Source organism: Tursiops truncatus, chromosome 10 (assembly GCF_011762595.2).
Source record: "Tursiops truncatus isolate mTurTru1 chromosome 10, mTurTru1.mat.Y, whole genome shotgun sequence".
NCBI lineage: Eukaryota > Metazoa > Chordata > Mammalia > Artiodactyla > Delphinidae > Tursiops > Tursiops truncatus.
The window spans coordinates 24,468,090-24,492,530 of NC_047043.1; the positions used below are offsets into that span (position 1 = coordinate 24,468,090).

General features: G+C 42.8%; 2 protein-coding genes across 4 annotated transcripts in view; both read left to right on the forward strand.

Annotated features, from left to right (window-relative positions):
- Window positions 1-4,931, forward strand: part of GSTA4 (glutathione S-transferase alpha 4) — a 47,642-nt gene extending 42,711 nt beyond the window's left edge. The window contains exon 8 of the mRNA XM_073810619.1: window positions 4,820-4,931. The gene's annotated coding sequence lies outside the window, so the exon portion shown is untranslated. The remainder of the gene's footprint in view (window positions 1-4,819) is intronic.
- Window positions 4,932-8,311: 3,380 nt separating this feature from the next.
- LOC101328837 (glutathione S-transferase A2) lies at window positions 8,312-23,894 on the forward strand. Of its 3 annotated transcripts, XM_033864095.2 has the most exons (7): window positions 8,312-8,449; window positions 10,930-11,043; window positions 13,126-13,177; window positions 14,169-14,301; window positions 15,963-16,104; window positions 18,307-18,438; window positions 19,301-23,468. In XM_033864095.2, the coding sequence occupies exons 2-7, from the start codon at window positions 10,957-10,959 to the stop codon at window positions 19,424-19,426; spliced, it is 672 nt and encodes a 223-aa protein (XP_033719986.1). In that variant the 5' UTR covers window positions 8,312-8,449; window positions 10,930-10,956; the 3' UTR covers window positions 19,427-23,468. The 3 variants fall into 3 exon arrangements, with proteins under 3 accessions (XP_033719986.1, XP_033719987.1, XP_073666721.1); XM_033864096.2 differs by lacking the exons at window positions 8,312-8,449; window positions 13,126-13,177 and having other exon boundaries at window positions 19,301-23,474; XM_073810620.1 differs by lacking the exons at window positions 8,312-8,449; window positions 10,930-11,043; window positions 13,126-13,177 and having other exon boundaries at window positions 13,196-14,306; window positions 19,301-23,894.
- Window positions 23,895-24,441: the final 547 nt, after the last annotated feature.

Consider the following 24,441-nt stretch of genomic DNA (forward strand, 5'->3'; position numbering starts at 1 on the left):
TAAAGATTTAATACATTCACTCAGCAATGATTTGGGGGGAGGGCACCTTTAGTACCAGGCTCTGTACTAAGTTCTGGGGATACAGAAATGAATGAGACAGACACAGTCCTTGCCCTCAGGCAGCTTACACTCTAGTGAGGATGCAGACAAGGAAGTGGGGGATTAAAGGAGGGGTGGGAGCATCTAGGAGGACACCCAAGCATTTTACAGTGTTAAAATGACATATTCCCTGGAGCACATGTGGGACTCTGTTGAGTGCTTCCCTCTAGAGGTATCCCTGAGAAAAGCACATCTTAACTCAGGTCAGAAGGACACAGCAACTCTGTGCCGGTTTCCTGGGGGAGGGAGTCATGGACAGACTCCAGAGATCTGGTCCCTCAGGGGAGAGCAAGCGGTAAAGGAGGGTTTCAGATGAGGTGTTGTCCTGCAAAGGGAACCTCCAGTGTGCTCTTCGCCTCCCAACAGCATGTTTACCTAAGCCTCGGGATTACACTTTGTCGATTGCTTCACGAATGCACAGGACGTTAGCCTTGTCCGTTATCAAGTTCATGAAGAAACAAGTACATAAAAATGCAAACAGTGCCAGTTTAGGTTGTTTAATTTCTATAAATCAGCAACCACAGTTTTCGTTGTGGTCCAGCTTTGGGGTTCAAGGATGTGTTCAGAGCCCCCAGGCAGGATGAGTTCAGCACAGGAGGCTGAAGTAGGGGGGGATTTTGAGAGGATCCCAGGCCTCCTCTTGTCCAGCCCAGCCTGACTGAGGAGGGTGTGAGACAAGGCTTACCAGAGGCTCTTGGTCGGGACTTCTGGGTTCTCTGGGCCCAGAGGCAGATCCTCACAACCCCATCTCCGTCGGTCTCACAAGCAACATCACACTAGCAAGTCCCATCCTACCTCGGCCACCCTCCCACACTGACCACCCACCACCCCCTATGTTATCTAGAACTGGGTGCTTTATAAATTGTTGCCCACACACCTCACTCTCTGTATAGTCTGACCCTATGGGATCATGTAGAGCCACAATAAACTGTTTAGCAAGTTAGAAACCCCCAGTTCCCAAACTTTTCACCATCAAGACCCCTTTTCAAAATATAAAGTTGAATGGAGGGAGGTAATATACAGCAGAGGCCCCTGGTGGCAGCATCTTGGAGGTCAGTGGCCCCATGGGTACTGCGTACTGGGGGACACCCAATACCCTGTCCTGATCTCACAGGGAGAGAAAGTCTTTCCAGAGATATTAAAACTCCATAACTAGAAGAACTTCCCAGTCCCTTCCCGCCAGTGATATCCCCCTCCCAAATCACTACCTAATCACTGACAGAGGTGGAGGCAGGGTGGAGGTGAATTGAACTTGCAAAATAAGCAGTTACGTGCTGCAACCCCTGCTTTTATCTTGGTGGCTCTAATCCAGATTTCCAGGTGGCCATGATCACCGTCTTCTGTGTGATCATCCTGCCAAACTCAGAAATCCTACAGTCTCCATAGTCTGCACCAGACAGAGGCCAAGCTGTGGAATGAAATAACAAAAATGCTGTGGAATGCATGCTCAGTAATGCTGTGGAATGAAATCATAAAAGTCACTATTTCTGCTTTCCAGTTTGAAGAGATATTTATAAAAACTCCAGGAGACTTGGATAAGTTAAGAAATGGTAAGACCAAGAAACTAAATTCCTCTGATGGGAGGATCGAGTACAAGTCATAAGTTGAGGTTTGAACCGCAGCAATGCCATGTGTGTGCATGGTGGGAGTGGGGTCAGTGGAGAGGGAGAAGCATGGTTAAAGGTAAGGGGTGGGGCTTCTTGAGCAGGTCTTGCAGCTCACTCAGGACTAGGAAGGGCTGGAACTCTGAGTACTTGCTAAAGGAGCCGGCCCGGGCGGTGCCCTGTGAATGCCCTCTCTGTGCACTCCCTGCCTTTCTGCACCGCGAGTGACTGTATCAGTCCAGGATGCCACACAGCCCTCCCACCCAAGGAAAACAAATGCATTAGAAAGAAGAGGGGAGAAACAGGCCCAGCAGTTGCCTTGCATTCTTTTCTCTGGCAAGTTTGACAAGGTAACATCCTAGCAGTATTGCGGAATTGGTGAGCAGGGAAAGGGTCCTCCACATAGAAATCTCTCAAAACCTGCCTTATATGACGTGAGACTTACTTGAGAACTTCCCATTTGAAATGGCAACCTACTGCAGCTTCTTCCAACTTCTTTCTAAAATATCCGTGAAGACAAATTGACACAGAATTAAAAGGGACCTCCCATGTATCTGAATGGGAAATAAAAAGAGAAATGAAATAATAAGTTCAAAAGTAAAAGGCAGATTGATAGGAAAAAGAAGGACTATAGCAAGCTAAAACCAAATGCCATCCTGCTTAAGCGTTCCAGATCATTTTAGTGTTTCATTTTATATCTGCGGTTATTTCAACATCTTTTCATCCTAGAAGGGTGTAATTCATCAAATACTTCACTCTATTTCTTTTCTTCTTTCAAAAGAAGGGAGTTTGATGTTCCAGCAAGTGCCCATGGTTGAAATTGATGGGATGAAGCTGGTGCAGACCAGAGCCATTCTCAGCTACATTGCCACCAAATACGACCTCTATGGGAAAGACATGAAAGAGAGAGCCCTGTACGGTACTTTTTCTGTTCTTTCATCAATGATTAATAGGAACGATCTAGGTCCTTCCCTGAGTGATCAGGATGTGCTCACACGGATCATGACCGACAGCCGTATAGACCTTAGTGGGTATAACTGAGTACAGCAGAGACCTATGAGGATGAGGGAAGAGTGGAACTTGGAGTGGCATCAAGAGCTTATGAAAGAGGATGTGGTCCATGGATATAGTACAGTGACAGAGGTTTCCAAACACAGGTGAACTATAAAGCCAGGAGGATGCTGGAACCATGACCTCAGGAGCTCAGGCTGGACACCCACCAACAGCTAGAGACAAGGGACAAAGTGTTTGAGTGTCTAGAGGATAAAGACTGGAAAGGGAAGGATCTAAAGGAATTGATTCTTAAGTTTCAGAAATTTTAGAATGATGACCAGGAACCTAATTTATCAGTCCTTTATATGGACTGGCCACTTGACAGAGTAAACAAAGGCTGGTCCTCTAGATGCCAGGATTATCTGCAACATTTTACTGTAAGTCTGAAGCAGCCAGATTTATTCAATACAAGCATATTTGAGGGAAATTTGTTCTCTGTTGTGATGGGGCCACATGACTGATACTAAAATCATGTAATGAACTGTGAACAGTTACTCAGAAAGTTAAACATATAGTTACCATATGACTCAGCAATTCCACTTCTAAGTATATACCCAGGAGAGTCAAAAATACATCCACGCTAAAACTTGTACACAAAAGTGCACAGCAATGTTGTTCATAATATTCAAAAAGTGGAAGCAAACAAAATGTCCAACAACTGACGAATTGATGAACAAGGGATGGTACATCCATACAATGGAATATTTTTAGCCATGAACAAGAGTAAAGTACCAATACATGTGACAACATGAATGAACTTTGAAAAGTACTAAATGAAAAACACTGGACACAAAAGGCCACATACTGTATGATTCCAAATGTATGAAATGTCCAGATGTTCAAATCCATAGAAATAGAAAGTAGTTGAGTGGTTACCTGGGGCTGTAATGTGGAGGAATTGGAGAGTGACTGTCAAGGGTACTGGATTTCCTTTTGGATAAAATGATAAAAATAATGTTCTGGAATTAGAATGTGGTGATGGTTTCAGGATGATAGTACAATTTAAAGGATGAAAATGATACCATATGAATATATTTCAATAAAGTTTTACTTTAAAAAACTCCTATAGGAAGCCCTGTTTGGAACAAAAACAAAAAATCACCCGGAATATACATTGTTGAAACTGTGTGAAAAATTGCACTATTTCACAATATATTTTGGTTTTTTTTTAAAGATTTACTTATTACTTATTTATTTATTTTATTTTATTTTTTGGCTGCATCAGGTCTTAGTTGTGCCACACAGGATCTTACGTTGTGACGTGCAGGTTTTCTCTCTCTAGTTGTGGCGCACAGGTTCCAGAGTGGTGCGCTCTGTAGTTTGTGGTATGCAGGCTCTCTAGTTGTGGTGCTAGGGCTTAGTTCCCCTCCACATGTGGGATCTTAGTTCCCTGACCACAGATCAAACCGCGCCCTCTGCATTGTGAGGCGGATTCTTTACCACTGAACCGCCAGGGAAGTCCCCTGACAATATATTTTGGGTGGAGTCTTGAGAAATGCAAACAAGGCCAGAGCCAGGCAACCGTATGTGGAGACGGTTGTGGAGTCATGTTCTGTGGGAAATATTTGGAGGAACTACTGATATTGGGCATCTAAATGGTCCTGGTGGTGTAACAGGATGGGACAGGGAGAGGGATGTGACTGGGACCGTGGTGCCAGGACTCTCTCTGGACATGACTGAGGTGGTACTAATGCAACACACTGTGCACAGAACACACCACAACAGACATGGCAAACCCTATGTGTGGTCTCAGTGGTTACCTGTAGTGATTCACCCATTTCTCTCTTGCCTCTGACTCTGGATGGGTCACCGGTGTGCTTTGTCCCTATATTTGATTTGTGTATAACCAAAATATTAGACATATGTCTACCTTAATGGCTTTGTTCTAGAATGAAATGTTAAAATTAGTAAAACTCATAACTGAATGACTGACATAGAAAAATGCACCCAGTGGAGGTGTATCACCTCCTTTTATCACCTCCTGATGTCCCACTCTTATCCATTCTTAAACTATAAAATCTAAGGCAGGAGACATTTGACACTTTGGTCATTTTGTTTTTCAGGATTGATATGTATTCAGAAGGTGTGACAGATTTGGGTGAGATGATCATGCTTTTGCCAGTGAACCCACCTGATCAAAAGGTTGTCAAGATGACGCTGATCCGAGAAAGAACGACAAACCGTTACCTCCCTGCATTTGAAAAAGTAAGTGGACTGTTTAGTGTTTTTGGCACTGAGATCAGAGGACCAAGAAAAATAGTGCCTGGCATTGCAGGGGCATTGACCTTCACCTCTGTGAGTATTTCTGAATACTAATGTAACATCCTGATTCTCAAGGTATTTTATAAAAATCGACTATGAGGAAGAATTGTACCAGTTTTACCCAAGTTCTAATTTTTCAGCAAAATTTTGATTTACTTAGACCCAGTCTGGAATTCTCTACTTGATTGAATTTCGTGGTTGTACTTAGAGCTTGGGCTGAGAGCCACACTGGAGCCTGGAGTAGATGGATCCTGCAGAACACAGTGCAGGGGCTTTGATCCAAGAGGAGCACAATGACAGCAATGCATCAGAAAATATTCTGGTAGCATGTGTAGGGGGACATGAGACCAGCTGCCCTTCAGAAGAATGTGGTACTGTTTCAGGGATGAATGAGATGTTTCTAAATAGAGATGGGGGCAGTGGGGTGGGGAGGAAGAGACAGAGGAAAAGCTGTTCAGGAAAAAATAATCTACAAATTTTGAGGACATGGCTCTCAGAATTTTGAAGAAAATCATACAAAACCAAGGAAATGATGTTCCATCATTATACCTAGTATATATCTTAGTTAATGTTTCTCTTTGAAGGTAAGAGGAGAACATTTCAAGATCAAAACTACCTGAAATCATGTGAAACAAAAATCATGAACCAAAAAAAATGACTTAAAGAGATTCAGGAGACTTCCATATAAATAAAAAGATTAACACCAACACCCACATCTTTATAAAGCATAGGGTCATTCTTTCATTTATTCAGCAAATGCTAATTCATTGCTTGCATGTCCAGCCATGATATTCAAGGAGTGAAGAATTTAACAGTAATCACAGAGCACACCCTCCTGGCCCTCGTGGTGCTGAGGGTTTATGGAACCTTCACATGGTGATAAGCTCTTCAGTGATTGCAGTTTGAGTACAGCTATACTTTGAAAACAAAGGGCCCCATGACAACATAAGTAAAGATTATATATTACAAAATACGTTGATTGTTTGTTTGTTTGGCTGTACTGCGCGGCTTGCAGGATCTTAGTTCCCCAACCAGGGATCGAACCCGTGCCCCCTGCAGTGGAAGCATGGAGTCCTAACCACTGAACTACCAGGGAATTCCCTATTACAGAATACATTTTGATGTTATTATATTCTTTTCCAAATAATTATCCATTTGTCCATACTTCTATATTTATACATAAGCTGAAAGTGTATTTGCTAAAACGTTATTATCTTTAGTTGGTGGTGCTGTGTGTGTTTTTTCTCTTTGTACTTTATGATTTCCAGATTAGTGGAATATTTTAATAAATATCACATATTTCCCTAACATATTATTATAAAAAGTTTCATACATGCAGAAAAGTTTAAAGATGTATACAATGAACTCATATGAACCCACCACGTGGATACCAAAAAGCTTTGTTTTCCATTATCCTATGTCATTATCTCTCCATTCTTGTTCTGTCAATCAAATGTATTATTTTGGATAGATTTCAAAGTGACTTTAAGTCATCAGGGAAGTTCATTCCCAGACATTACAGCATGTGGATCGTACCATGCTGCAAGTTAGGAGCGCAAGCATGGAGTGCAAGTTAGGAGTCAGGGAGACGGGAGTTCAAGTTGATCCAGGTTTATTTCAGGTCCCAGAGAGAGAGACCAGGAAACCAGGAAGCAGAAAAGAGGAGAAATGTAGACTCTGAAATGGTTTTCTCAGGGTTGAAGAAGACTGTCAAGAAGTTGGAGTCACCGCCCAAGGGAGAAAGATGAGAGAGATATGAAGGGCCATGTCATGAAGCCCAGGGCTGCACACTTTAGGGTGTGGGGCAACAGAAACACTGTGCAGACAGTGCTAAGCCCTTGGCCCAGGGGAAGAAGCAAGTAAGTCAGCCAGAGTGAGGTGGGCCCAGGACAAGGAAATGGTGGCCGGGCTTCCACGGAGGATGAGGAGGGAACACCAGGAACCCACTTGGCCTGTCTTACTGATTCAGGGGGAGCAGAAGCCTTCTTTATTGAGAAGCCTCCTCAATGAAAAGCCCAAGTAGCCCCCGCTCGCCACAACTAGAGAAAGCCCACCTGCAGCGACGAAGACCCAACACAGCAAAAAAACAAAACAAAACATGTCACGTTTATGGCAACACTATTTAAAAAAGCGAAGACATGGTAGCAACCTAAATGTCCATCAACAGATGAATGGATAAAGAAGATGTGGTACATATACACAACAGAATATTACTCAGCCATAAAAATGAACAAGATGGGGCCATTTGTAGAGACATGGATGGACCTATAGACTGTCATACAGAGTGAAGTAGGTCAGAAAGAGAAAAACAAATATCATATATTAATGCATACATGTGGAATCTAGAAAAATGGTACAGATGAACCTGTTTGCAAGGCAGAAATAGAGAGACACAGATGTAGAGAACAAACTTGTGGACACCAAAAGGGGGAAAGGGAGGGTGGGATGAATTGGGAGATTGGGATTGACATATATACACTAATATATATAAAATAGGTAACTAATGAGAACCTGCTGCAGGGCACAGGGAACTCCACTTCGCTGCACAGTAGAAAGTAACACAGCATTGTAAAACATCTATACCCCAATAAAATAAATAAATAAATAAAATAAAATTCATTATGTAAAAAAAAATGAAATAATGCCATTTGCAACAACATGGATGGACCCAGAGATTATCATATTAAGTGAAGTAAGTCAGACAGAGAAAGACAAATGTCATATGATAATATATTGCTTATATGTGGAATCTAAAAAAAAAAAAGGATACAAATGAACTTATTTACAAAACAGAAATAGACCCACAGACCTAGAAAAAAAAAAAACTTATGGTTACCAAAGGGGAAATGTTGGGGAGGGATAAATTAGGAGTTTGGGAGTAACATATACACACTACTATATATAAAATAGATAACCAACAAGGATGTACTGTATAACACAGGGAATTCTTCTCAATATTTTGTAGTGACTTATAAGGGAAAAGAATCTGAGAAAGAATATATATATGTATATATATGTAAATATGTATAACTGAATCACTTTGCTGTACACCTGAAACCAATACAACATTGTAAATTAACTTCAATTAAAAAAGAAAAAAAAAGTTAAAAAAAAAACTGAAGGAAAAAAAAGCCATACTTCAATATTTCACTTACTGGCAGAAAGGGTCCAATCAATCTGAAATTTTGTATTTAATTGCCGACCTTGAAAAGATATTAACCAGTTGTATCATGATAAGGGAATGACTCATCATTTTTCTTTTTTTAAATCTAGCATGGAACCAGTGGCCCTGAATGCTGTGGGAGGGGCTTTTCCCTAACCCGACTCTCCCTGCTTCAGAGAGGAGTTCAGTCAACTGTAACAACAGCTTATAAACACATGTGGACTTGGCTTTGAGGTGCTGAGCCAAGTGGGAGACAGACTTTCATAAGGTACGTACTGATTTTATACATCTGTATAGTGTGCTCATAGCACAAGAAAAACTGTTTTATACTCACATCGTGCCTTCTTGCTGTGCTTAGGGGACAATTTTAGTCCATTGCTGTTGGATACATCGTTACAGAAATGTAAAAATGAAGAATTTAGAAACCTAGGCATGAGAATTTAGATCTGAGAAAAATTAATGATACGAGGAGAAAAAAGAATGATAGCATTTTAAACAATCGGAGAATATGACCGGTGTGTGAGAGAGTGTAGGTGTTTATGCTGGGGTAACTTTCTCTGTAGAAGTAGTCAGTTCACAAGTGCAAATTGTGATGCTGTAATACTGTGTGGGCTGTGAAAAATCAAAATTAAGATTCATTAAAATGGGAATAAGTCTGAATGTCAACAGAAAATTAGAGTGGGCTGTGGCAATTCCCCTTCTCTCTCTGGGATTTAAGCAACTCATGGCAAACCTCCAAAGGAAGTCTTGATGGGAAAACTAGATAATACGGGAGCAGAGAATTAGCTTTGAAAAAATATAGAAATCCACCTGGCTAGAAGGTACAAGTCATTCAAATTGGAATATAGGCGTGAACAATGCACTGTTATAAGTATTAATGTTGGAGGGAAAAAACAAAGGCCTTAGACAGGAGAGGTTCAGTGAGATCCCGTGGAAGTCCTAGAGCTGTCCAGGGCAGGATGAATTCACGGGAGAATTATAGTATCTGAGACTGAAAAGAGAAGATATGGATACAGCAATAACGAGAAGCACTTTGCAAGATGCTACAGACAGCAGCATTTGGATCCCATGACACGTGGGGTAGAGTCATTAACTTGGAGGCTGAGATGCAGTGGAGCTGAGGCCACCTGGGCAGGTGGGCAGCAACCTCTGCTTTCTCAGCCTACAGCCGTTCCCCTTGCTCTGCCCTGCTTGGCTAAGAGAATCATGGTTCTTGGGTAGAACCAATAAAGTGAAGTCACTGATGGGCCCTTTATGCGCTGTCAGTTGTCTACAAACCTGTTTTTCTGACTAGATTTAAACCCCTTTAGGGCAGCCACCACATCAGGCTCCTGTCGTGTTCCCCAGCAGCCATCATTTCTTAGCACAGGAAACTGCCCAATGAGTCTTAGTTGAGGAAGTTTCAAGGAAACTTGTTAAGAGAAGGAAATACGTTTATACGTCAACCAGAAACAAGGTGTTCAAGAAGGATCAGAGAAATGTCTGCATTTCCAGGGAAGAAACAGGAGGTAGGAGACAAGGGATCTTTTCCATCAAGTGTTGACAGTGAGACCCTGAGCTCCTGCTCTAAAAAGCAGTGGGTGGAACCCACTGCCATGGCTGGAACGAATGCAAAGGGGCTGGGGGACCAGCAGATTCCGGAGTTGTCCAGATCAGGGAGTGAGTGGGGCTGGGGCCAGGCCTGAGGGGAAAGGCAGGTGGGGTGCATGGTTCAGGGGCAGAACCAGGGGTTAGCTGCGGTCCTGGGGTTTCGAAAGGCTGTGTTCAGTGCTGTGCCAGACTGCACTGAATCTTCGCCAGAAACTTCCTGCATTCCAGGTTAACTAATCAGTGAACATCACTCATCTTTCACACAAGCCAAATAAAAAGGGAGCCATTGTATAACTTGGCTGAAAAAAGTCTGGATATGTATAAAGTCTCATTCCTACTGGAGCTATGGGTCAAGAGGTAGGTAGGTAGATAGATAGATAGATGTAGATAGACAGACAGATACAGACAGAAGAAAGAAGACGCGTGGGCTATCCGGTGTGCTCAGAGACTCGCCTGTCTCTCAGGAAATGAGAGCAGGAGGGAAATTGGATTTCCTGGTCCCTATTATGAATTTTTTGTACCTTATCTAGTTTTCTCAACCATCCTCACTAATAGATATAACTATATAACTATATATATAACTATATATATATATTTTTTTTTTTTTTTTTTTTTTTTTTTTTGCGGTACACAGGCCTCTCACTGTTGTGGCCTCTCCTGTTGCGGAGCACAGGCTCCGGACGCGCAGGCTCAGCGGCCACGGCTCACGGGCCCAGCTGCTCCGCGGCATGTGGGATCTTCCCGGACCGGGGCACGAACCCGTGTCCCCTGCATCAGCAGGCGGACTCTCAACCACTGCGCCACCAGGGAAGCCCATTAGGAGGTTTTTAATAAATACTAGTTCTCTAGTTGTTCTGCTCCCAAACCCCCAGCCATGCATCCTCACCACAGATTCACCTCTTAGCCTGCCAAGACAATCAGATTTTACCCAATGGAGACTGGACAATGGTTTGGTGCAGTTTCCCACAGTTGGCTATCGGGGGTGGGAATTTGGGCCAAGGCAGACATTCCAGGGACTCTTCCGACTCTGCGACAAAGGAGGCCAATACTTCTTCAGCATTGTTGGTGCTGTTCAGTCATATATCATAAAGTACATCTTGCTTCTGTGGTTTTATTCTTTGTTCATTCATTTACTCATTCATTCATTCATCCATTAAGGTTTAGAGAAACCAGGAGACTGCCATCATGGCGGGGAAACCCAAGCTTCACTACTTCAATGGACGGGGCAGAATGGAGGCCATCCGGTGGCTCCTGGCTGCAGCTGGAGTAGAGGTAGGTCCTGAGTTTGTTCATCTGAAGTTGAATCTAAATTAACTGTATCAAAGTACTTTTCTTACATAAGCTAGGGGACTTTTCATACTAAATGACCTGTTAAGAGTTCTGCATTAAAACAAATCTGTCAGTTATTTAAGAGATAAACAGACTTGTCCTAATATGTTATTAAAATGTCTTCTTATTAGAGAGAATAAACAGAGTAAATTTAAGAAACTAATCACATCGTGTGGGCCTAATTTGGATTTTGATTTTTAAAATTATAAAATATTATTTATCACATTTATACAGCTGTCAAAAACATGAACATTAAATATCAGTTGATATTTAGTAAACTTTGTAAATATGTTAGGTGCTATAATGTATTGTGGTTATTTTTAATAGTTTTAATGTTTTAGAAATATACACTGAACTATTTAAAGTTGAAATATAAGGTATCTGGGATTTCTTTCAAATTATTACGAAGGGGAGAGGGGGTAGGCATATAGATAACTCACAGCTGGGTTGAGCTGACAATTATTGAAGCTGGTTGATGGGTACAAGGAGGATTATGCTAATTTGCTGTTCATTTTTCTGTATGCTACAAATGTCCATAACAAAAAGACAAAAATATACATATTAGAAAATAAATGTAATTAAAGTTAAAACATAAACCAGAAATACAGAGAGGGGCGGATTGTAACAAACTCTCTGTTAGATTTAATGTATTCACTCAGCAATGAATTTGTTGGGCACCTTGAAATGCTAGGTTCCCTGCCAGGTCCTGGAGATACGGGGGTGAACTAGACAGACACAGTCCCTGCCCTCAGGCAGCTTACAGTCTAGTGAGGATGCAGACAAGTAAGTGGGTGATTAAAGGAGGGGTGGGAGCAGCTAGGAGGACACACAAGCACTTTAAAGTGTTAAAATGACATATTCTCAGGAGCAAGTGTGGGACTCTGTTGAGTGCTTCCCTCTAGAGGTGTCTCTGAGAAAAGCACTTCTCAGCCCAGGTCAGAGGGACACAGCAACTCTGTGCGGGTTTCCTGGGGAGGGAGTCATGGACAGACGCTGGAGACTTGGTCCCTGAGGGGAGAGCAAGCAGTAAAGGAGGGTTTCAGGTGAGGTGGCATCCTGCAAAGGGAACCTCTAGTGTGCTCTCTTAGCCTCCTAACAGCATGTTTACCTAAGCCCCTGTGTTCAGAGCCCCTGGGCAGGATGAGTTCACCAACAGAAGGTGAAGTAGGGGGAGATGCTGAGAGCATCCCAGGCCTCCTCTTGTCCAGCCCAGCCTGACTGAGGAGGGTGTGAGACAAGGCTTACCAGAGGCTCTTGGTCAGAACTTCTGGGTTCTCTGGGCCCAGAGGCAGATCCTCACAACCCCATCTCCGTCGGTCTCACAAGCAACAGCCCACCAGCAAGTTCCATCCTACCTCGGCCACCCTTCCACACTGACCACCCACCACCCCCTATGTTATCTGGAACTGGGTGCTTTATAAATTGTTGCCCACACACCTCACTCTCTGTATAGTCTGACCCTATGGGATCATGTAGAGCCACAATAAACTGTTTAGCAAGTTAGAAACTCCCAGTTCCCAAACTTTTCACCATCAAGACCCCTTTTCAAAATATAAAGTTGAATGGAGGGAGGTAATATACAGCAGAGGCCCCTGGTGGCAGCATCTTGGGGGTCAGTGGCCCCAGGGGTACTGCGTGCTGGGGGACACTCAATACCTTGTTCTGATTTCACAAGGAGAGAAGGGCTTTCCAGAGATATTAAAACTCCATAACTAGAGGGACTTCTCAGTCCCTTCCCTCCAGTGATTTCCCCCTTCCAAATCACAACCTAATGATTGACAGAGGTGGAGACGGTGTGGAGGTGAATTGAAGCTGCAAAATAAGCAATTACGTGCTGCAACCCCTGCTTTTATCTTGGTGGCTCTAATCCAGATTTCCAAATGGCCATGAGCATCGTCCTCTGTGTACCCTGCCAAACTCGGAAATCTTAGCTTCTCCATAGTATGCACCCGACATTGGTCATTCAAGCTCAATAATGTTATGGAGTGAAATAACAAAAACTCATTGACTGTTTCTGCTTTCCAGTTTGAAGAGATATTTATAAAAACTCCAGGAGACTTGGATAAGTTAAGAAATGGTAAGACCAAGAAACTAAATTCCTCTGATGGGAGGATCGAGTACAAGTCATAAGTTGAGGTTTGAACCCCAGCAATGCCATGTGTGTGCATGGTGGGAGTGGGGTCAGTGGAGAGGGAGAAGCATGGTTAAAGGTAAGGGGTGGGGCTTCTTGAGCAGGTCTTGCAGCTCACTCAGGACTAGGAAGGGCTGGAACTCTGAGTACTTGCTAAAGGAGCCGGCCCGGGCGGTGCCCTGTGAATGCCCTCTCTGTGCACTCCCTGCCTTTCTGCACCGCGAGTGACTGTATCAGTCCAGGATGCCACACAGCCCTCCCACCCAAGGAAAGCAAATGCATTAGAAAGAAGAGGGGAGAAACAGGCCCAGCAGTTGCCGTGAATTCTTTTCTCTGACAGGTTTGACATGGTAATATCATAGCAATATTGCAGACTAAAATAACCAGGTGGTGTTGAATTAGTTCAAAGTCCAGGTGAACGTGTGAGGAGGGAGATAAAGAGCAAGGACCAGCATCGGTGGAGTTGGGAAAACAGGCCTGTCCTGCACACCATCCAGTGGTGGGATTTGAAGGGCGTACAAAACACTCTATGTAGGAGTCTCTCTTAGAACTGGCCTTAATGCCATGAACCCCATGAGACTTACTTTGAGAATTTCCCTTTTGACTTGGCAACTGGCTGGTGGAACTTCTCCTACATTCTTCTTAAAAATCCATGAAGACAAATCAAACACATAAAATAAAGGGACATACCATGCTCTGAATGGGAAATAAAAAGTTAACTGAAATAATAGATTGAAAAGAAAAAGGCAAATTGATAAGCAAAAGGATTACAGGAAGCTAAAAGGTATTTCCATGGAAATTTTACCAGGTAAAATTTTTGTTTCCTTTTATGTCTTCAGTCATTTCAACAAAAATTTTGATACATAAAATGTTTCAGTTTACCTTAACAGTATGATTCATCCAACATTTCACTCTATTTCTTTTCTTCTTTCAAAAGAAGGGAGTTTGATGTTCCAGCAAGTGCCCATGGTTGAAATTGATGGGATGAAGCTGGTGCAGACCAGAGCCATTCTCAGCTACATTGCCACCAAATACAACCTCTATGGGAAAGACATGAAAGAGAGAGCCCTGTACGGTATTTTTTCTGTTCTTTCATTAATGATTAATAAGAACAATCTAGGTCCTTCCCTGAGTGAGCAGGATGTGTTCACAGGGATCGAAACAAGGGACAAACTGTCTGAGTGTCTAGAGGATAAAACCTCAGAAGGTAAGTATCTAGACAAGGTGATTCTCCAGTTTCAGAAATTATAAGAATGATAACCAGGAACCTAATTTATCAGCCCTTTATATGGACTGGCCACTTGACAAGGGTTTGCAGAGACGGAGCCCATGATGCCAGGGTTATCTGGAACATTTTAATATCAGTTTGTAGCAGGCAGATTTATTCAATACAGCCATATTTGGGGGGGTCTCCTCTGTGTTGTGATGGGACCCCATGATTGAATCATGGAATGTGGCAGTTACTCAAAAAGTTAAACATAGAGTTACCATACAACTCAGCAATCCACTACTAGGAATATACTCAAGAGAATTAAAAATATTAAAAATACAACCACACTAAACTTGTACGCAAAAGTTCATAGCACTATTGTTCGTAATATTCAAAAAGTGGAAACAACAAAATGTCCATGAATGGATGAACAAAGGCAGGCGCATCCGTACAGTGGAATGCTATTTGGCCATGGAAAGGAATGGAGTCCTGATCCGTGTCACAACATGGGTGAACCTTGAAAACATTCTCTTACAGAAACCAGACACAAAAGATGCATACTGTATGATTCCATTTGTTTGGCATGTGCAGAACATTGCTATCCGTAAAACCAAAAGCAGTTTAGTGTTTGCCAGAAGCTGGAGGGAGGGAAGAACATGGAATGCCTGAAAAAACACTGAGCGTCTCTTTTGCAAGTGATGAAAATATTTTGGAATTAGAGTATGATGATGGTACAGGATGCTGTGACTTTACAAAGAAAAATCACACAATTTTACACTTGAAAAGGGTGACATTCTGGTATGGGAATTATATTTCAATAAAGCTTTCATTTAAAAAGACTATTGTAGGAAACCATGTTTGGAAGAAAAACAGCAAAATTACCTGGAATATATACTGTAGGAACAAAATGAAGAAACGCACGATTTCGGGGGATATTTTGGGTGGAGTCTTGAGAAATGCAAACAAGGCTAGAGTTGGGCAACAATATGTGAAGAGGGTTGTGGAACCATATTCTATGGGAAATAACTGGAGGAAGTGCTGGTTGGGCATCTAAAGGGTCCTGGTAGTGTAACAGGATGGGACAGGGAGAGGGACATGGCTAGGTCCGTGGTGCCAGGACTCTCTCTGGACATGACTGAGGTGTTACTAATTCATCACACTAACTGTGCACAGAACACACCACAGCAGAGACGGCAAACCCTAGGCATGGTCTCAGTGGTTACCTGCAGTGATTCCACCCGTTTCTCTCATGCCTGTGACTCTGGACAGGTCACTGATATGCTCTGTCCCTACATTTGGTCATGTATATAACAAAAATATTAGACATATATCTTCCTCGATGGCTTGCTCTAGAATGAAATGTTAAATTTAAGAAAAATCATAACTAAATGACTGACATAGAAAAATGCACCCAGTGGGGGTGATTTACTCTGCCACCTCCTGACGCCCCATCCTTACCCATTCTAAACTGTAAAATCTAACACAGGAGACATTTGACAATTCGGTCATTTTGTCTTTCAGGATTGATATGTATGCAGAGGGTGTGGCAGATCTGGGTGAAATGATCATGCATTTGCCACTGTGCCCACCTGATCAGAAAGATGCCAAGACGAGCCAGATCAAAGAGAGTATAACAAACCGTTATCTTCCTGCATTTGAAAAAGTGAGTGGACTGTTCAGCGTTTTTGGCACTGAGATCAAAGAACAAAGAAAAATAGTGCTTGGCATTGCAGGGGCATTGACCTTCACCTCTGTGAGCCTTTCTGAATACTAATGTAGCACCCTGACTCTAGGGCATTTTATAAAAATTGACTACGAGGAAGAATTGTACCCAAGTTTTACCCAAGTTATAATTTTTCAGCAATTTTTTTTTTTTTTTGGCGGTACGCGGGCCTCTCACTGTTGTGGCCTCTCCCGTTGTGGAGCACAGGGTCCGGAAGCACAGGCTCAGTGGCCATGGCTCACGGGCCCAGCCGCTCTGCGGCATGTGGGGTCTTCCCGGACCGGGGCACGAACCCATGTCCCCTGCATCGGCAGGTGGACTCTCAACCACTGCACCACCAGGGAAGCCCGTCAGCAAAATTTTGATTTACTCAGACCCAATCTGGAATTCTTATACTTAGAGCTTGGACTATGGAAACTCTGAGAGCCACACTAGAGCCTGGAGTACATGGATCCTGCAGAACACAGTGCAGGGGCTTTGATCCAAGAGGAGCACAATGACAGCGATGCATCAGAAAATATTCTGGTACCATGTGTAGGGAGATACGAGACCCTACCCATCAGGAGAATGTGGTACTGTTTGGGGGATGGATGAGATGTATCTAAACAGAGATGGGGGCAGAGTGGTGGAGAGGAAGAATCAGAAGAAAAGTTGTTCAGGGAAAAATAATCTACAAAGTTTGGGGACATGGCTCTCAGACTTTTGAAGAAAATCATACAAAACCAGGAAAATAATGTTCCATCATTATATGTAGTATATATCTTAGTTAATGTTTCTCTTTGAAGGTAAGAGGAGAACACCTCAAGATCCAAACTACCTGAAATCATGCTAAACAAGAATCATGAACTGAAAAAAAATGATCGTAAGAGATGCAGAAGGCTAACATAAAAATAAAAAGCTTAACCAACACCCTCATCTTTATAAAGTTTAAATCATTCTTTCATTTCACAAGTATTAATTCGTTGCTTATGTGTCAGGTCCTAGTTAAGGAGTGAATAATAGTAATCAGAAACTACATTCTTCTGGCTTTATGGTGCTCAAAGTTTAGGCACATTCACATGGTGGAAACCCCTATAGTCATTGCAGTTTAAGTACATCTGTGTTTTGAAATCAAAGACCCCCATGATAACATCAATGAAAAATGTATATTACAAAATAGCATTTGATGTCTTACTATGTTCTTTAATTTTTAGCTATACTTCTATATTCATACATAGTCTGGGAGGATATTTGCCAAAATGTTATTATCTTTACTTGGTGGTGATATGTGTGTTTTTGCCTCTATGATGTTCATATTGTTGCAATATTTTAAGTAAGCATCATATATTTTTTCCAATATTTTATTATGAAAAATTCAACCATAGAAAAGTTGAAAGAGATGTACAATTAACTCATACATACCCACCACCTAGAATCAAAAATTAGTATTTTGTTATTATGTTTGCTTCATCATGTATCTCCCTATCCTTTTCTCCTCTGATCAAACATATTATTTTGGGGGGTGTTTCAAAGTAAGTTGCAAACATTAAGTGCAATCACCCCTAGACAGTCCAGCATGCAAATTATAATATATTCCACAGTGTTATTGACAGAGACAGGTGGAATAGGAGTCAGAGTCGATTTTGTCAGGGAGATGGGAATTCAGGTTGACCCAGGTTTATTTCAGGTTCCAGAGGGAGAGACCAGGAAATGAGGAGAGCAGACAAGAGGAGAGAAGAAATACAGACTCTGCAATAATTTGCTTAGGGTGGTAGAAAGCTGTCATGAAGGTGGAATCACTGCCCAAGGTGGGGGAGGGGAGAGAGAGAGATGGATGAAAGGCCGCATCATGAAGTTCAGAGCGGCATGCTTTAGGGTGTGAGGTCAACAGAAACACGGTGTATATAGTGGAAGCAAGTAAGGCAGCCACAGCGAGGTGGGAACAGGAAAAGAAAATGGTGTCCTGGCTTCCGCTGAGGTTGAGGAGGGAACAGCAGGGACCCACCTGGCCCGTCTCACTGATCCAGGGGCAGCAGAAGGTCTGAAGGTCCACACCCACCCAGTGAGGCACAGAGGGGGAAGTGGGGCAGGGGAGACAGAGGAAGAGCATTGGGCCCAGCCTGCCCGGGCCTGTGTTCCTGATCTGACCCCTCCATTCGCCAGGTGTTGAAGGGTCATGGACAAGACTATCTTGTGGGCAACAAGCTGAGCAGGGCTGACATCCACCTGGTTGAACTTCTCTACTACGTGGAAGAGCTGGACCCCAGCCTTTTGGCCAACTTCCCTCTGCTGAAGGTGAGCTCTCTCACAGCCTTTGGGGGGAGCCCACATCTCCCACCTCGGCATCTGCTCTCTGGACCCTGGGACTGTGATGCTAGGGTCCCTGACACTGTCCAGGCCTCACTGCCCCCAGGTCTCCACAGTTCACTCCAAGGCCTTGGTCTGGGGCATGGAAAGAATCTGGTCACGCCAAAGACATTGGAGATGGTCGCTGCCCCAAGGAGAATGACTTGCCTTTTCCCAGGAGAGAGACCCAGGGCTTAGCGCCTCTCTCTGCCCCGGTTCCATTTCAGTCTCTTTCTTCATTTCCCCTTTGCTTCCCTCCCTCCCAGGTGTGTCCTCCTCTTTCTTTACGTGAGTCTGTCTGCGCAGGTCTGCCACCATCTCATTTCTTCCCCTCAGCTCCTGTTCCTTCTCTTCCAAGTTCATTTCTCTCTCCCCATCTCTCCCTCTCTCCGAGGGCAGATTGGTTCTTACTGGCCCCATTGTCTACCTTTCATGTTTTCTGTCTTCAGTTCCAGCCCAATTCCCCTATACCTTCCTGTCTTGATATCTTGGAGCCTTTATCTGTGTTGTCGTGTGAGACACGTTACTCTTCCTCGTATCGCACGACAGGGTGAGTCTGCAGAATTTACGTGTAGGAAGAACATGAGGAAGACTTGAGCTGAGTGAAGTCTTAAACTAAGACATCTCTGGGGAAAACGTTATTATGCTTTTATCTTCCTGCCTCACTAGGTGTCTGTGTCCAGCCTCATCCTGGTGCTGATGGAGGGGCCTCGGCTGGCCCTTTTCTGGGAGGGTCTCAGAGTCCCTGGTTTGTGCTCACGACGGGGCTGGTCTTTGGCTGCACTCTGAGCTGTGCTCTTGTGCGTTGCAGGCCCTGAAAACCAGAGTCAGCAATCTCCCTGCCGTGAAGAAGTTTTTGCAGCCTGGCAGCCAGAGGAAGCCCCCCATGGATGAGAAAAATTTGGAAGAAGCAAAGAAGATTTTCAGGATGCAATAAAGCGGGTGTGGCTGCCCAGAACAGAGGGAAAACTTCAGGAGATTGAAGTTTTCCAACAGTGAAGTGCTTTACCTATATGTAGATCCTGGCTACTGTGAAGCTAATAAATATTCCAAAGTATAAGGGCTAATTTAATTAGAATGCAGATTTAGTTGCAGAGCAATCCATTTTGTTTTGATCACATACGAAATCATGATCTCCTCCTAGAATGTGCCTGGGACTTAAACATAAATAAAGGGAGAGAAAGTGTCATGGGCTCTGATCTGTTCAAAAAATTGTCATACACCAACTATCATAGTCAAAAAGAGTTAAGTAGAAATTGTCATCTGGTATTCTTGGTGACACAAAGATAGTCTTTTTTGAATTTTGCTGCCTTTCTGACCCACAACCTAAAAACTTTTCTTCTCTTTTTTTTTCAGAGGACCTTTTTCCTTCAGGTAATCAAACTTTTTTCCTATTCAGTTATGGAACTAATATTTATTTTATATCTAATATGGAACATTCTGTGCTCCAGGAGCTCAGTAACTAAGGATAAATAAGCCAGATATAGTCCCTGTCCTCAAGGAGGTTACACTAGTGAGAAAAACAACAAAATGGGTAATTCTAATCCAGAATCATGCTGGCCTTGTGTATCATGCTCCTACAGATGCTGTAACAAATGACAACAAGTATAGTGGTTAACACAATGGAAATGTATTCCCTCACAGTTCTGTAGGCTCTTCGTGTGAAATCAAGGTGTGACAGGGTCATACTCTCTCTGAAGGCTTTAGAGACGATCCTTCCTTGCCTCTTCCTAGCTTCTTTTTTTAAAAATTTATTTATTTATTCATTTATTTAATTTTTGGCTGCACTGGGTCTTTGCTGATGCACGTGGACCTCCTCTAGTTGCTGAGAGCGGGGGCCACTCCTTGTTGTGGTCCACGGGCCTCTCATTGCGGTGGCTTCTCCTGCTGCAGAGCTCGGGCTCTAAGCGCACAGGCTTCAGTAGTTGTGGCTCACAGGCTCAGTAGTTGTGGCCCGCGGGCTCCAGAGCACAGGCCCAGTAGTTGTGGCGCACGGGCTTAGTTGCTCCACGGCATGTGGGATCTTCCCGGACCAGGGCTCGAACCTGTGTCCCCTGCATTGGCAGGCAGACTCTTAACCACTGCGCCACCAGGGAAACCCTCTCCCTTTTTCTTAGTTTCGTGATTCACACGCCTTTCTTACCAACATGCTGTCACACTAATCCCATCCAATCCTGCTTCATTTCAAAAGGTCAGAATTTTCATGAAATAAATAATGTATTATCAGTGACAGCCCTCCCCTCTCTGGAGCTCAGGCTTGTGAAGAAGGCTCTGAAAAGGCTCCAGAGTCTGACGTTGGGCAGAAATGCAGCGTGTGGCAGGGCAACCTGGATGAGTCCCAAGAGCGGCATGATAGGGATATGAAGAAAATTAAATAGGGTCTGTAACAGAGACTAACTGTGGGGGGAGGCGAGGGGAGAGCTCTGCTCTATTTTTTCCTTCTTTAATGCAGTATAACTGACAAATAGAATTGTACAATATTTAAAGTGTATCATGTGCTGTTTGATATACACCGTGAAAGGATTGCCCCCATCAAATTAATTAACACATCCATCATCGCCTTACATATTTACTTTTTTTAAATACAATATAGTGTTATCAACTAGAGTCACCATGTTATGCATTTAGATCCTCAGACCTTATTTATCCTATAACTGAAAGTTTGTACCCTTTTCCCAATGAGAGCTGTACTTCATTTTTTTTTAAATTTTTATTGGAGTATGGTTGCTTTACAATGTTGTGTTAGTTTCTGCTGTACAGCAAAGTGAATCAGCTATACATATACATATATCCCCTGAGAGCTCCACTTTAGATGGATGGTACGGGAAGGTCACTCTGGGGAGGTGATAGATAGGGTGAGACACAAAAGTGAGAAAGAACCAGACATACAAGAAGATGGGCAAAGAGGGGTCCAGACGGAGGAACCAGAATTTTCAAAGCCTTAGCATGGAAAGCAGTATCTTTGGTGCACCAAGCCAAAAGAGACATTGCTGGAGAACGGGTGTGCCACGTGGCATGAGAAGGGGCAGCAGACGGCAGATGACACGCTCCTTCAGTCCTGTCAAGGAATTTGGATTTTATTCTAGGTGAAATGGGAATCCAATGTCTGGCTTTCTTCCATAAGATTTTGCCCAGATGATACAGTATTTTGGGAGGTATAGTTTCACACTATAGCTATTTGAAAGCATTGCTTGAACTAAAGAAGTAAAATTCATCTGCTTCTGCACCAAAAAAGGATGGAGAGAAAACTGAAAACCAGTCACAGAGTGTGGATTTGCCAAACTAAACTAAATTAGCTTTCTGGGGTTTCATGGATAAGTATGCTGGTATAATTTGTAAAACTTGTAAAATAAATGAATTGTAAATGACATTAGAAGGACAGGGGTCGAGAAATCCCTGGCGGTCCAGTGGTTAGGACTCTGCACTTTCACTGCCGAGGGCCTGGGTTCAGTCCCTGGTCGGGGAACTAAGATCCCACAAGCCGTGTGGCCAAAACATAAAATAAAATTCTTAAAAAAAAAGGACAGGGACCAACTAATAAGACTACTATTTACTATTTGCTGGTATAACTCATTGAGAAGGTAAGTGTGGATCAAAACATTTTAATAGAATCATTTAAATATACTCAGGGAGCTATCTGCTTAACCTCACCAAATCATTTCAAAACCTAAAGCAGCCCTGTAATAGTGGGAATAACTGCCTCTAATATTGTTTCTGTTTTTGTTTTTTTTGCGGTACGCGGGCCTCTCACTGCTGTGGCCTCTCCCGTTGCGGAGCACAGGCTCCGGACGCACAGGCTCAGCGGCCATGGCTCACGGGCCCAGCCGCTCCGCGGCATGTGGGATCCTTCCAGACCGGGGCACGAACCCGTGACCCCTGCATCGGCAGGTGGACCCCCAACCACTGCGCCACCAGGGAAGCCCATTTTTTGTTTGTTTTTTACATTTTTAAATAAATATTTTAAATAACAAAATCTTGTGACAGGTCTAATAACTTCTGTGATTTTGAGGTAGAAAAGAGTGCAAACAATAACAAATGGATATTTTTATGCTAAGCTTTCTTGAAACAAAGCTTCCAGTACAAGAATGTATTTGTGGACTTCCCTGGTGGCGCAGTGGTTAAAGAACCTGCTGCCAATGCAGGGAACACGGGTTTGAGCCCTGGTCCGGGAAGATCCCACATGTGGCAGAGCAACTAAGCCCGTGCGCCACAACTACTGAGCCTGCACTATGGAGCCCGCGAGCCACAACTACTGAGCCCGTGTGCCATAAATGCTGAAGCCCGCGCACCTAGAGCCTGTGCTCCACAGCAAGAGAAGCCACTGCAATCAGAAGCCCGCGCACCACAATGAAGAGTAGCCCTCACTCGCCGCAAATAGAGAAAGCCTGTGCACAGCAACAAAGACCCAAAAATAAATAATAAATTAATTTTTTAAAAAAGAATGTACTTGCGCATTCACACAGATGCTCCATGCACACATACATCCGTGAAGAAAGCATGTACTAAATGCTGATGGGCTGCATTGCACTTAATTGCGAAGTTCCATATTTTAAAATTCTTTGAGAATTTAAAAACATTAGCTAAGGGATAGTTAGGGAGTTTGGGATTGACATCTACACACTGCTATATTTAAAATGGATAACCAACAAGAACCTACTGTATAGCTCAGGGAACTCTGCTCAATGTTATGTGGCAGCCTGGATGGGAGGGGAGTTTGGGGGAGAATGGATACATGTATATGTAGGGCTGAGTCGCTTTGCTGTGCACCTGAAACTATCACAACATTGTTAATCGGCGATACTCCAATATAAAATAAAAAGTTTTAAAAAGTAAATAAAAAAACATTAGATTGATACATAATATGTCATTGGGATTTCTTAGAGAATTGATTTTGCCTAATTTTTTTCCAATATATTTTAAATAAATTAACTTGTTTGCTTATCTAGATATTATCTGATTGATTGGTGGATTTTATATATTTTTTTTACAAAGCCTTATATTCCACTGTCAGAAACAATTTAGTTCCTGGTACCAGTGATCCTTCTGCAAGGAGACTGAAGCACAGACCTTTCCAAATCAGAGCAGCGTGTTCTAGGACAGCATCTCTATGGAACAAAGCAAACCTCACTTTATGTCATAAGCGGGACATAAAGACTTTCCATAAACCAGAAAATATATATTCAATATCCCTTAGATGGACACAGGAAAATGAACTGTGTACCAGGTTACTAGACTGACTTTCATAGAAAGGAATATCCGTAGTCTTTCTCTTAAATTACCCAAGAATTCACATTACTAAAACCCAATTTCCATGGACAACACGGAATGGAGGCATGATGCCAAGACAATTGGAGACAAAGTTCTAGAATGTAGGCTGAGGATAAAAAAAAAATAAAGGCATGCAGTTACTGGTCTACTTAATTCCTTTTATTCTTACACACTTTAAACAATGGATTATGCCCTTTAATTTTTTGACTTCAAAGGCATTTGAAAGGTGTTTAGACAGTGCCCGCAGGGCTTGAAATCATTAAACCTGAATTCAGAAGGCTCATCTGGGTGGAGCATTGATCACACCCGTTCATCCCTAAAGCTGGAGTGAACACAGTTCCAAGTCTCATGATTCAAAAGTCACACCAGGGCCTTTAAAGCTTTAATACATTACGAATAACATCCGTTTTTGCTGAGCAATTAAAAATATTTTTTATGATGGGAAATTTCATACACTCACAAAAATAGAAAGAAGTGTATAAAAAGCCCTATGTACCCATCACCCAGCCACAGCAATTAGCAACAGAATGTCACTCACGTTGCCTCTGTATTTCTACCCACTCCCCCTCACAGCTGGGTTAATTTGAAGTAAATCCCAGTATCATATTATTTCATCCATAAATACTTTGACATGAGTCTCTAAAAGATAAAGATCCTTTGGGGAAAAGATTCTATAATATTATT